The sequence below is a fragment of the Papaver somniferum genome, unplaced genomic scaffold, assembly GCF_003573695.1.
Source record: "Papaver somniferum cultivar HN1 unplaced genomic scaffold, ASM357369v1 unplaced-scaffold_128, whole genome shotgun sequence".
Classification (NCBI taxonomy): Eukaryota; Viridiplantae; Streptophyta; class Magnoliopsida; order Ranunculales; family Papaveraceae; genus Papaver; species Papaver somniferum.
In genome coordinates, this window is record NW_020621936.1 from 9,818,036 (window position 1) to 9,831,529 (window position 13,494).

Sequence of the window (13,494 nt, forward strand, 5' to 3'; positions counted from 1 at the left end):
TGGATATTTGATAGCTCTCCTATCCAGGATATTTGATAGCTGATGCATAAAATGTTCAGGTAACTTTACGAAACAAGATGCCAAACTCACTCGATCTACTTCCATTTAGAAACTAAACAAATACAAGGAATTCGATCATCAACCAATTTTGATTTGAGACAGAAAATCTGTTTGAGTTTACTGTAAAACCAATTTCGTGTCGAATTTAATTTGGTTTTAGGCATGCTTGAGTGCCAACTTTTCGCTAACATTTGATTCTATTTACTTTCATCAAATACCAAACTGGAAACCCCTAGGAAGAAAAAACAACTTCACTCACTTCTCTGCAAGGGAGGAAAGTCACGACTATCCAAGCCTTCATAAGATGTAAAAGTTAGTCTTAAAGCCCGACTCTCCTTCGTTGATATCTAAAGAATGGGGTGCACTTTTGCTCCTTGAGCATACTACAAGGTTGACCTTCATGTATAAGTACAACATTACGAAGCAGAGTTCCAGTTGTGCAACTTACACTTAACCAGCAACTATTCGAAGCAGCGAGTTTTAATCATGATGCACAAGAACAAAAGATTTTACGAAACTATGATGGCACAGAAACTAATATGAACAGCCGAAAGATTCTTTTTGAATAGAAACATAAATTCAGATACATGGAAAGAGCATTTCCTATAAGAGGGAGGAACTCATGGGATTTGCAAAGTAATGCTCTCTATATATCGACTCCGATTTCTTGAAACTCTTACAGAAGAGGCTCAGTAATCCAGGAGGCCCAGCCGAAGTAGTTTGGTACATTTTCTTCACAATAAGGTGGTTATCAAGAACCATCAGCCCCAACAGCTTTCTACAGTTCTGTCAATGATTTCAAAGTCAAGTACGTGTGTTAGTTTTTGGTTATATACCAGGAGTCGAAGGCAGAAAGGCGAATAGATCTCATGTATATATAACATACCTGAGGATTCAATGTGTTCATCTGCTGGATAACGTCATACTGCCACAATTATAAAGCAAACATTAAAATCCAACCGCCAACTAATACTAAATTTACCATCCATCCTTCTAAAAAAGAAGCCCCACTCTCCTTGACTAAGACAACTACACAGTGTGATGGTGGCATTAGATTTGTAATTTCAACAGAATCCAGAGGATTTTCTTAAGTTATATGTTGGCAAAATTGCAGAATATTGAAATGTTGCAGGCCCCGCAGAACAAAAAACAGCAAAATACTACAAAAAAACTCCTTATTTAACTAGGTAATCCTAAAATCTGATTTAAATAAAAGCCAAGGCTAATTATGATGTTAACTAAGAGAGCAGAGGAATAAGAACCAAAGAAGAAAAGTAAACCGTGCTTGATTTATTGTATCTTAATTCTACATGGAAGTTAAATATTTATTACTGTAAACTTTATCAATCAAAAAAAAAAAATCTACTGAAGACTTTTACCATCTATCTGAATTAACATGCATAAGAAACTATATGCATAGATAATTACAACAGTGAGTGACGAGCAGCCTAATTAATCTGGTTCTGTGTTTTGGTAAATATTGAATTAAATATGACACATTACATACCTCTAGAATACCAGGATTTTGCATCACTATTCCAAGGACCCGCCGTATAAGTCCCTTGTAGACAATATGGTTAGTTGTTCCATCACCATTTATCCATGGCAATATGGGTCTAAATGAATGAGAATCACTCGAAGTCATTGTGCATTCTGTATTTTCTCTCTGCCGTTCTGAAGAAACAACTCTGACCTGTGCAGAATCTTGAAATGTAACATTTACTTCATGAGGTTGACGTTCAACCGAGAGTTGATAAACGTCTTCGGGTAGATTGAGCATAGTTACTTTATGCACAACATCAGACTCCATGTTAGTAACATCCTTTTCCCAATATTTTTGTGAGGTTGCCAAACAATTGTCATTACTTATCCTTGGACGCTTCCTGTGTCGGGAAGACTTTATGTTCTCATAACGACCATCAGCAGAGGATAAAAAGTACTTTGAACGGAATGAAGTATTAACAACATGAACATCGTCGTATCCGTTGACCTGTATTATACCGCTTGGTCAACTTCATTTGGTCTACATAAGCAAATTGGAAGCATGCTTTTTTCTTTCCTTTTTTGGCACTCATGAGATATACTTTCAAGTAGCTGTAAGCAACATAGGATCTTACCCTCACAGCTGATCCAAATACTTGAAGCACATCTACAACAAGTTCAGCCATCTTTTCCCCTGGAAAATGAAGATATTATTGATCCGCATGTCATTAATTTCCTCATAAACAAAGAATGAAACATTATATTTAAATTTGTACTTAAGTAATTTTTGTCACCAATACCTGAGCGGCTGAGCCTATACCCATGTCAACTATTATAGTAAGTAAAATAAGATCAAACTGCCCAAAGAGATAAAGGAAATACCCCTAATAGCTGCAACTTTGGAAATTTCCAGCATGCTCAACCCTTGGTCACCAGATTTAAGAATAGCAGAATGAAGATTCTGGAAGATTTCAGGAAATAAAGGTCCCACTCGATCCTCATCAGAAAGATTGGACATCAAATATTCACCATAATCAGCCATAGCTTTCCATGGGGATTCATCGACTGTCACTGATGATGCAGCAGAATCGCCAACATCATTTTGTGAATTTAGCTTTGCAGAAATAAAAGAGCCATCGCCACCAATAGCCGTTGCCGTACAAAAGGATTGGTCATTTTCATCGACCCGAGATGAACATGTGCGAGTCTTTTCATTATTGGAAACTCCCCCGCAGTCAGTTCTCGGAATTACTGCACGGATTAAGGATACATTTATACCAGGAAAACCTTTCTCTCTGCGGGTGCTACATTCCCCCTCAGCAGGCTTTTTAGCTTGATCATTGTTACATATCTCATCCTCATAAGTTTTTCTTTTAGAGTTTCTCTTCTCCTCAACATCTCCAACACCTTCCTCCGGCAAGCGTGGTGAAATGCACAGCTCTCCTGAAGAAACTAAAGCTAACAATTGGAAAATATCACCACACTGTAAATCAGCATTAAGATGAATCCCCTCTTCCATCAGACTTTTTTCTCTTTCACTCAGCCAACTAGCAAATTTAGAAGCCCTCTTTCCAGTGTTCACTGGAAATGGAGAAGATGAAACACTGTGCATAAATTGTTGAGATAGTACAAAGGGCTGACTGCCATTTCCACCCACCTGTACATTAACTTCCAATGAGAATTTATATCATACTGATACAGCTTTAACTAATCTCACACAAACATGCCTGGTTAGATGTTCTGAATCAATTTTACAAACAACTCACATTCCCTGGATGGACATGGTCATATGGTGTACGTTGCAAACTCCAATAGTTTCCAGAACTAAATCCGTGTCCTTTCAACTATATTATATTATATCCTCAAAATATAAAGTCTACTTTAACCTTATATATAATGGATAACCGGGTAAGCAGTGACGTTAAATTATGTCAATTTTCTTATCCAAGATTGTTAATAATGATATTCCTGAACTGCTAACATTCATGACATGAAATTAAAGTTCTAACCGTGTGTCGAAATTACCATGAATTTCTTCTGTCTGAGGTAATTAAAAGCTGCAAATAGGTCATGCTCAGAATAACGACGCAGAGTCTCTGCCAGCAAAGTGGGCACCTCAGGGGCAGTTGATATGCTCAAAAATACAAGCTTAAGGAGTTCTACAGCATTAGCAACTGCCAAGGATTCGTATGCCCTTCTGCTAACACTGATTCCTTCATTAAGAAGCTTCAGGAACTTTCCAGGCAGGCGATGGCACTTAGTTCTTTTTTGTCGTTTTCCTCCATAAATCTGCATGTCCTCCCCACTAGCGGTGGTTGGCTGCTCTTGGAAATCCTGATAATAAAAATAAAGGAGTTGTTTTCAAACATAAATGAATCTGTTCTCAAATGCAAGCCTCTTCTCAAGTCCAACTCAACTCTGACCAACTCAAAATTGGGTATGATCAGCAATTCGGCAGAATTTTAAGGCAAAAAAATAAATAAGAATAATAACTTCATCATGTGTCTAACAAATGAATGGGAAAGGTTAGACTTACACGAGCTTGAGATTCCAAATGTCTTTCAGGTGAAGTTCCAGCTCGCTTACCACCTTCTGCCTTCAAAACCCGTAAGCAACAAAGCACCTCGTCAAGAGCCCTTCTTACTTTTTGATCCTCAAAATCATCCCACATTTGGTCCTCGAAATCTGACTCCAGATTTCTTTCAAGACAGTCAGAGAAATTGGCAGTGGCACACTTTTTTCTTGAAGAATCCTGAAAAGTATTCCCAGAACCATTGTTAAACTGGAGTTCCTTCTCCTTAGATTTTAGCAGATGGTTGACATATCGAAAACCGAGCAGGTTACATAGCCTCATTATCGCAGTTCTAAATTCTGGAATTTTTTTCAGGGATGCCATTCTTCTCCTGCAGGCTTCCGGAGGTGCAGGAAGGTCAGGTAGAGTGGCCCAAAAAGTGCGATAAAATTTGGCCCCAAGTTCTGCATGGTATCTTACGTACTGAATCACCAGTTGCCTGAAAGAAAGAAAATTGTTTATTCAAATGTAAACTACAAATTATATTTGATTACTTCAAGGTTAAGTAAGCCTAATCTTTCTAGTTTCAGAAACCTATGTATTAGAGCAATTCATCAAGTCTCTTTAGCACATAACTTGCATGCCTTCCTTAGGCATCTGAAAGATTTTAACAAACATCCACCTAGGGCTGAAGTAACACCGTGTATAACTATAACCAACTAATTTTCTAACACAAAAGATACCATGAAAGGTTGGCCACGGTCCTCTGGTGGTAGGTCTACCCCTTTTGAAAGTTCACACCAGCTACAATTCTATTATAGCCCTAGATCTTTTTATATAAGGTCTCAAGACATTGAGTTACCTATCTGACGCCTCAGTCCACACAAATTTTGAGTGACGAGTTGTTTTGGGAAAGGCACACTGGCTGATAAAATCACAATTGTCATCTTGGTCCTCCCCATTTGTTCCCAGTTCTTCTCCATCTTCTGCTTGTATTTCCTCTTCGCCTTCTTGATTATGAACGTCATGGTCTTCAAGATCAGTTGTAATAGGATTTTCTTCTTCTGTATCCTCGCAATTACTTTCAGATAATGGGCTTTTTAACATACCTGATTCTCGATTTACGGACTTTCTATGTTTCGATGACTTTGTTTTGGATCTTTTCTTCCTTTTCCGAGATCTGCATTTACTTGTTTCTGGTTGAGAATCCAGCTTGTGATTATCGAAATCTGTTTGGAATCTATGAAGACGTGACTGTTTTTTATCATTAGAGACCCGAAGCACCTGCAGGCCAGAGCATTAAACTAAAATTAGAATGCTAAAGTTTGTCTTCCCTTCACAAATGGAAAAACAAAAAACACTTGGATCGTCACAGAGCATTAAACTATTGAAGAGCTTCAGTGATAGGTTCAGATTTCTCTCCCAAAATGTCTCCTTCATTCTTTACCTTTATGGACATTAGTGGTGGGTGCTATATGAAACTCTGAGAATTCAATTTGAAGTAGAAAGTCCTTTGGAAGCAGTTGGTAATGGGCAAAAACATCCGATATGAAGATTAGATAATGAACAGGCCAAGATCAAAATACTAACCTGTTCTAGGGTGAGATTTAAATCCCTGGCAATCTGTACACAGTCCTTGAAAGAAATCTTATTTGCTAGGTCATCTTTAATTACACGTTTGAGCAGCAGTGCACGCTGATCAGCTGTCATAACCCGAACGGAAGCCCATGATCGATAAAGAAACACCTGAAACAGAGAGCCTTCTCATTTTCGCATTAAGGGAAACAGGAACCATACTGATCGATTATAACAAAAAGAAACATAACAAGGTGTCCAAGAAAAGTGGTAAGAAAACTATGTCTACAAGGATGTAAACTTGTTCTCAACAGTATAATATAAAATAAGCCAATGATAAGTAGAGGAAGCTGTAATGCATAAAATCAAAGGTAGCTAAATAATTCAAGAAACGGTAGGGGTACCAGTATGCTGACTACAACATGGAAATGTCGGTTTGTAATAGTATTCTGAACAAAAAAGTTTTACAGTCTAAATTCTCAGCAACTGCTAGAAACAGACAACACATAAGCCTTCCGCAAACTAAGCAACTAGAGTTACTGCCTCTTGCAGGAGTTAATCAAGTCTGATCAATAACAAAAGTTCATTCTGTAGCCAACTTTTGAAATGTTGTGTTTCAAAAGACAAACAGGTCACTCCTAACTTCTTAACTTCGGAGTTGAACAAATTGATTCACTTTAAACTAATACACCGCTTTGGCTTTACATTTACTCTGTCCCTTTATTAAACCCATTAAAGGACTCATCTGAATTATCCAATTTTACTCATGGTCACGAGGTGGCACATGCGTGTGTATGCCTGTGTTGTGCTAGTGTTATGCCGGAAATTAAATGTTTCATGCTGTGCTGCACTTCTTTACAGAAGCTTGGCACGCAACACCACAGTAATTTGAAGGAAAGGAAAGATAAACATTAAGCAACTTTAAGGTGCGAAAGTTTAGGAAAATCAATGACTTCAGCGTAAAAATATGACAGGTTACCTCATGTACAGCAGAACCAGGGAAAGCATGCACTGCAGCAGAAGGATCAGCAGTGGCGTAACAATACTCCAAAGTTTTCCAATATATATCCACAGCTTCCTTACTTGATAGGATAAAGTCATGTCTGATCCTTGGTCGAAGATCTGAAGAATTGACACCTAGCGATAGTGGGAGTCTTGACGAGGGCTCCTCAATATAAGGTTTAAGCTCCATCGCATAGGTAAGAGTGGTAAGCAGAGCATCTTCTATTTGTCCATCAGTCACTAACCGAATCAGCTAGATATGAAAGAGAACATGGTTAGCTCAGTGCATGATACTATGAAAGAGAAAATGGTAATACACCTCAAAACTCTCGGACTTTGGAGGGGATTAATCTGCATCTTCTACCCTACATGCAAGCACATACCCTGGAGGGAGAAATACTGAGCCAAAGGAGTTTTACTGTTGAGTATGGTCCTCTTCATTAAAAGAGGCAACAAAGAAAACAAAAGCAAATACAGAATAGATGTTGTGAGACTGGGAGGCAGCACACAACTTACTGACAATTAGAAACGCAATAGTTTTAGCAAATCCTTTTGGAAATTCGAATTTTCTACACACAATGAAATTCCTCCTCAGATTTTTGTCAAACAAAAAGCAGCAATTTAAGTTCCTACAATATGCTATTGTAAACGTTTTTGAGCCGTTCCATCCTGCATTACATATGTAGTTTGTTTAACCATTGCGTATATATTCTCATTTGAAGCTTATGATCTACTGATGCTATACCTTGAGTCGTCGTAATACATCAATAATCCATGAGAGTCGCCCAGTAGCCCGAGTGTCCATCAAAGACTTGTAATCCTGCACAGGCAGATCAGAGAGACACAGACCACGTTTGCAACTCTCAATCATATCCTCAAACTTTAGTGCGGATCCAACAACTTGAAGAAAAAGCTCGAGTGGCATTGCCTTTATAGCCAAATCCAGCGCAAACAATTTGCAAGTGCTATGAGGGTTCTTCAGGTCATAACCATGTCTCCCAGAGGACAAAGCATCATCCCAATCAGATGAACAACTTAAATAACTCCATAGAAAGTTGTGTAGCAACTTAGCGCGAACCATTTTTGCAAGAACAAACCCATTAGAACGCATTGCTTCAGCTTTAACAGCTTGGGAGTCTGACATATCATTGCTGATAATCCTATTAATACCAGTCAGTACAGGAACTGATTTTTCATTCTTTATACGAGCTAAGCCTTGGCCACGACTTAACATATCAAAAGATCTTAATCTTTCATGAACTTGACCCAAAAGTTCAGGAGTTAATTGAACAGACTTGTGCAATACCACCTCTGTCGTGCGGCTACGACCACAATTAGTAACAACAGGAACACTTACATGAATACATTTGCAGTGCCCTTCATTCTGAAGTTTATTTAAAGCACGTGTCACGGTTTTCTTAGCCAGTGTTGTGGGTTTGTCCTTCTCAAGGCTCTCCAGCCACTTATAAAGCTCGACTGATAGAATGAACTTTTCCTCCTGCAGAATGAGCAAAAAAAACAAAAACCTAAGAATTTTTTAACTAGAAGAGGGAAAGTGTGCAACCTTCATGCATAAAGGAGGACAATGATCCAACGACTGATACAAAGTTCATCAGTCAAAAGTTTACATACCATGTAAATCGCCATATCTCAGATTGGATCCCATTCTAAACTTCTAACCCCTTAGATCTTGCCTTAACATACATGCAATATCGTGGTGCTTATTGTTCGTTTAGGAAAATCTTTGGATGGGGTCAGGAGCTTCGGAATGGATTTCCCTGAGATGACGATTTAGATGGTGAAGAACATCAGCACTAGTACTCAGCCCTTGGATCATCTCCCACAAAATTGGATTTGCAGTGGTAGTATTCAAAAAGTTGAGGGGGTACGGGATCGAGGTGACGTAAAAAAAGTAGCACAATCAGATAAAAGATACAAGTAGAGATTATAAAGACCTGGATCCGTTCGAGTAGCCTTTGCTCCCTCTGGGAACTAGTAGGGGTCAGCATAAGACACGGGTATTTTTGATATGATCGAGCCTTGGAATGGTTTGAGGAAGGAGGTGTTTCTGATGGAACAATATTTAACTCATTTTGCACTAAATCAAGTTCTGCATTCCCACTCAAACTAGCTAAATCATGCGGATGACTTCCACTGATAATCATCTGTTTATTCTCAGTTTTTGCAACAGGGCTACAGAAAGGTTCTCTTCCTTTTTGTTCACTTTCCACTTTCTCAAGGGCTGACTCATCGTTGGTGGTCAAAGAATCCAACTGCAGCATGTCCTCATCTGACTTATCATGAAGATCCAGATCCTTTTTGCTTTGCGAGGATGGCTCAACTACATTGACAACATCTGTCGGTTTACTAGGAAGAGTGGACAAGGAACTACCAGTGAAGTTTCCAGACGTCCAAACTCGATAGAGCATGGACCTATTGTGGCTCTCGGATTGCAGGTGACACCCAAACCTTGAGAACATGTTGAGAAGACGAGTATAATATTTCTTATTACTAAGCCCAAGTCGCTTCAAGATCTGGTCAGATGGATGCAACAACAAAAATACAAAAGATTTAGCAATATGATAAGGGGAAAAAAACTAGAGGGACAGCAGGAAAAATAAACGTACATGTATATATGGAGGGAGAAAACCTCATTGAACAAGAATAACAAAATTTAATAAACTCGATTAACAAAGATAACCACACACCTCATTAACCGTTATACCCTTTGCCCCTTCGGCAGCAATCATATCATGTATTTGATGCTCAATCGGAAGCTCAAAAATCTGTGCGCTGACTTGGCCTCTATTTCCAAATTTTAGTTGTTGGTCTGAGTTAAAATCATCAGCTCCGCCTACAGCATGTTTTGGCTCAAATTGCTTGGGATTAAAACTTTTCAATAACCGCATACAGCTGACAATCTGCCGAAGGTGGAAAGACATTATATTTTACAGCTACCTCTTTTTTTCCGTTCGTTTCGGGAAGTTGAAGCATACAGATAGAAAGTGAGAATCATGAGATAAACAAAGGGAAATCCTGGCTTGCAGTCTACTTCTACTCGTCGACTTCAGGTCAGGAAATAAACCAAAGAAACGCAAATCGGAAGAAAAAGAAATGGGATACCTCTAAAGAGACGAGAATTTAAGGACACCATAAATGCATTGCTCTAATGAGTGCTAATAATGTACTTAATCTATGATTAAGCTGTGCAAAAGCAAGAGGTCATTCTGAAACCAACATCCAAGAATACTAAGGAGGTGTTTTTGTTTTTTGCTGAGATAAAATGGTAGTAATTTTGTTTTGACAATCTCTATAGTGCTATTCTTCTATAAGAAAGAAGCTTTGAGCTCAGTGGAGAAGAATTAAACCAGTCGAGTATATCCTAATTCCAATTATTTATTTATTTGGTATTACAGACACAGCTGTGATGATGATCCAACCAGACCAGCATCTGCCATGGCTTTTGTAAGGAGATAAAGAGAAAGAGACAGAGAGAGTTTTCCATCTGTTGTTTGCTGTTTTGTCATCTCCTAATCACCACTGAAAACAATCTCACATACAACAGATAATGGATTCAAGTAGGCTGTACACTGTGCTCATTAACTGCCAAAGCATGGATAGTAGCTCACCTTCCTGTTCACTTCTGCATTGAACTCTTCGACAAGACCAGCATCTTTCAATCGGTTGCAGATCTGTAGACGCATTTCACTGTGAGCAATAAAGTAAAAACAAGCAGAAAGAACATCAGAACACCTCTAAGTAAAATAAAATTAGACAGTATCAGCTCACATTTCTCCAAGCTCTATGTCCGGGAGTCTTCCGATAACCAAGAGCCTGTTTAATATCTGAGACAACCAGTACCTGTATAAAAGAATACTATGAAAGTGAATCAGCATAATTCTTGAGTTGAGGTTTTAGAGAAGGTTCAAATACCTCTAATCTTTACTGACCTTCCCATCGGCTACTTCAAGTTTATCACAAACAGCTTTCAAGGCTGGCAGAAAATCCATTACAAGAACATCTTCTTTAGCATGATCTCCTACAGTGGCATCCTCATTTGAAGTACTTCCTTCCGCACGCTTTGGACTCTCCATTGCATCTCCTTTCATGATCTCGAGTTTTTGTTGAGAACTTAAATGCTTTGCATAACGATATAAATGAATCAAGTTGGTGTGGACAATGGAAGTGTTATTTGAGACACTTTCTCCCTCCACTACAGATTCTTTTGTCCTTACGGTAGTTGATTGCCTAACAACCAACCCCTGGCATTCTAAGTTCCTCACTACATAGAAAATGTTATTTCCTTTCATGCCAAATTCCTTAGCAAGTTGACTTTGTGTTACTCCGGCACTTCTGCAAACACAATTTGTGAAAATCAACAATGAGATGACTGATGAGCTAGCTTCCCTATTACTAGACGAAACTGAAAACAACTTGATCATAAAAATTCGGTGTAACATAGTTACTACATTGTTGTTTCTAAGGATCAGCTCAGAACTATTCGCGTTAATATGTTGTAGATCCCAGATGCCAGGTTTCTACCCTTAATTGTAGTCACCAGATGGTAATTGGCCAACATAGGAGACCCTCTTGTGGTGGCTGATACCTATCAGTCACAGAATAATGTCCCATAGGCAAGAAGTAACCACAATTTCTTCCAATTTTACTTCGCTCAAATTTCACTACGATTTCTTCCAATTTCACGCACCCACCATGGCAGCCGTTACAAATAATTTTCAAATCAAATATGACAGATTGATAGTTGAACAAGTAAAAAAGAAAAGACAATTAATAGAGTTGAAACAAACCTAGCACGAGCAAGTCTTTCAAGCGCACGTCTTTGAGGAGCAGAAATACCAGCATCGGCAGCTTTAAGATCATAAAGACCAACAAAACTATCTCTAAGATGCTCAGCAGCAACAATTCTCAACCCTAATTTCTCAGCTTCTCCAAAAGAACAAGTTTTTCGAAATGGAGAATCAGAAGTAGATGATGATGATGATGCTTTCTTAGTATTAGTGGAAGATGCTTTGAATTCAAGACCAGGTGTTTTAACAAGTCGATCATAAATTGTGGTCTTCACACTCTCACATAGACTAAGACCAGATGAAGATACAGTATCTTCTAGTGTTGGCCATAAATCTTTGAGGAAAATTCCATTAATGCCTTGTGAACATATCTCTGTTAGAGCTGCTGACACTATTGAATCCATCGTTGTAGACGAAGAAGACCATCAATGGGAATATTGAGATGAGAACTGAAGACCAAAGTGAAGGCAGGGGAAAAGCGGGAGCGGGTAATTTCAGATTATGCCCTACCGGGGGTTGACTCAGTTTTCGTTTTCATTTTCGTTTTGCTACGGTGCCTTTATCCCACGAGGCCGCATAACCTTACGGCGCTAAGAGCTCCAATGGGAAATTTGTCAGTTTACATGTAGGGCTGTGAACCCTAGTTAGTAAGTTCGCGAATGATTCGCGAATCATTCGCGAATTTTTCCGTATCACGAATTTTACCGTCTTATTCGCGTACGTTTGCAACTCCGAACCCAAGTCGCGTATTATGTGGCATTCCCGGATTATTCGCGAACCGTTCACGAATTTTACGTATTCCGAATGATACGTCCACTTAATTCGCCATAAATTCTTTAGCTTTTACTTTTCAAAGACTCCATTTTTTGGGCTTTACTGCCTTCCGAGCATACACGACCGAATATTAGACGTGTTATAATTTTTATGAAACAAAAACGACTGAAGAGATTTGAAGGTGAAGGTGAGAGAGATCTCAAACTCACTAACCAAGCATCTAAACCACCATACGATATCCTCTTGGATAACTAATGTTGTATATATTATTAATATCATCATATTAAGTTTATTTTTTCTTTAAATAACTCACACATATGCATAAAAATTGGTCTATGACCTTATAAATACAAATTATTTGTTATATATAGATACCGAATTTTCAGAGCCGAACTCACATTTATAAATCGAATTATACACGTACGTATGCCGTTCCGAATTACTGACGAATCACGTCCCGTTGACCGAATTTTGGACCGAATCTGGATTTTACAAAACCGTATAATACTCGTACGTTTGCCGTTCCGTACGTTTGCCGAATCCCGAATTGCTAACTAGGCTGTGAACAGGTCCGGGTCTTCCCGGGAGCCACTGGACCTGGACCCTACTTATAAAAGTCTGGTCGGGTTCCTAATGGTTTCGGGAAGGTTCCTAAATTTGTGGATCCAGAATCTGATCCGTTTAAAATTCTGAGTACCCGTGAGTTCTGGGTAGCTGTTGGGTATTAAGAAAGAAAACTATAAAGAAAATTTTAAAAACTTAATTTCTTTCTGGCTTGAATTTAAATTATTTTTATAGAATTTTATTTTTATACAGTGTTTGTTGGTAGCTTAGTGACTAGCTGAGCACCAAACCTTTTTAAATTGCCACACCTACTCTATGAAATAAAAAACTGTATGTGCCACAATTTGTGTCATAGTTAGCAAGACAATTTTTGAGTCTCTTCAAGAAAGCTATTGTATCCTCACCTAACTCTCCTAAGGTAGTGAACGACAAAGTACCAAAGCCATACCCATGAATCTCGCATGTGGCTAAGTATTTGTTGCATTTGCGAAGAACTGCTTTAGCGATGGCCTGACCTGGGACGAACGAGCGAATGTCACTTGTAAAGGGAGAGACACCCATGACATCTAGACATGTATCTTTCTCATTCTCCCAGTTGTACACCAACAAGTCAGTAGGAAACAAAGTATTGTTCTCGTCCGAGAAAAAGCCAAGGGGTGCTTCTTTCTAACCGAAACTCCGGCACTGAAACATATGTCCACAAATACATCCCTTACA

At 38.7% G+C, this 13,494-nt stretch overlaps 1 protein-coding gene across 1 annotated transcript; it reads right to left on the reverse strand.

Annotated features, from left to right (window-relative positions):
- Positions 1–595: 595 nt before the first annotated feature.
- Positions 596–11,967, reverse strand: LOC113331736. The gene is made up of 17 exons (XM_026578382.1): positions 11,440–11,967; positions 10,582–10,984; positions 10,421–10,492; positions 10,261–10,323; positions 9,340–9,552; positions 8,587–9,165; positions 7,377–8,129; positions 6,609–6,884; positions 5,645–5,800; positions 4,917–5,338; positions 4,079–4,553; positions 3,568–3,876; positions 2,425–3,199; positions 2,178–2,236; positions 1,568–2,050; positions 947–985; positions 596–846 (listed from the first exon to the last, which is right to left on the reverse strand). The coding sequence occupies exons 1-17, from the start codon at positions 11,841–11,843 to the stop codon at positions 664–666; spliced, it is 5,664 nt and encodes a 1,887-aa protein (XP_026434167.1). The 5' UTR covers positions 11,844–11,967; the 3' UTR covers positions 596–663.
- Between the last annotated feature and the right edge of the window lie 1,527 nt (positions 11,968–13,494).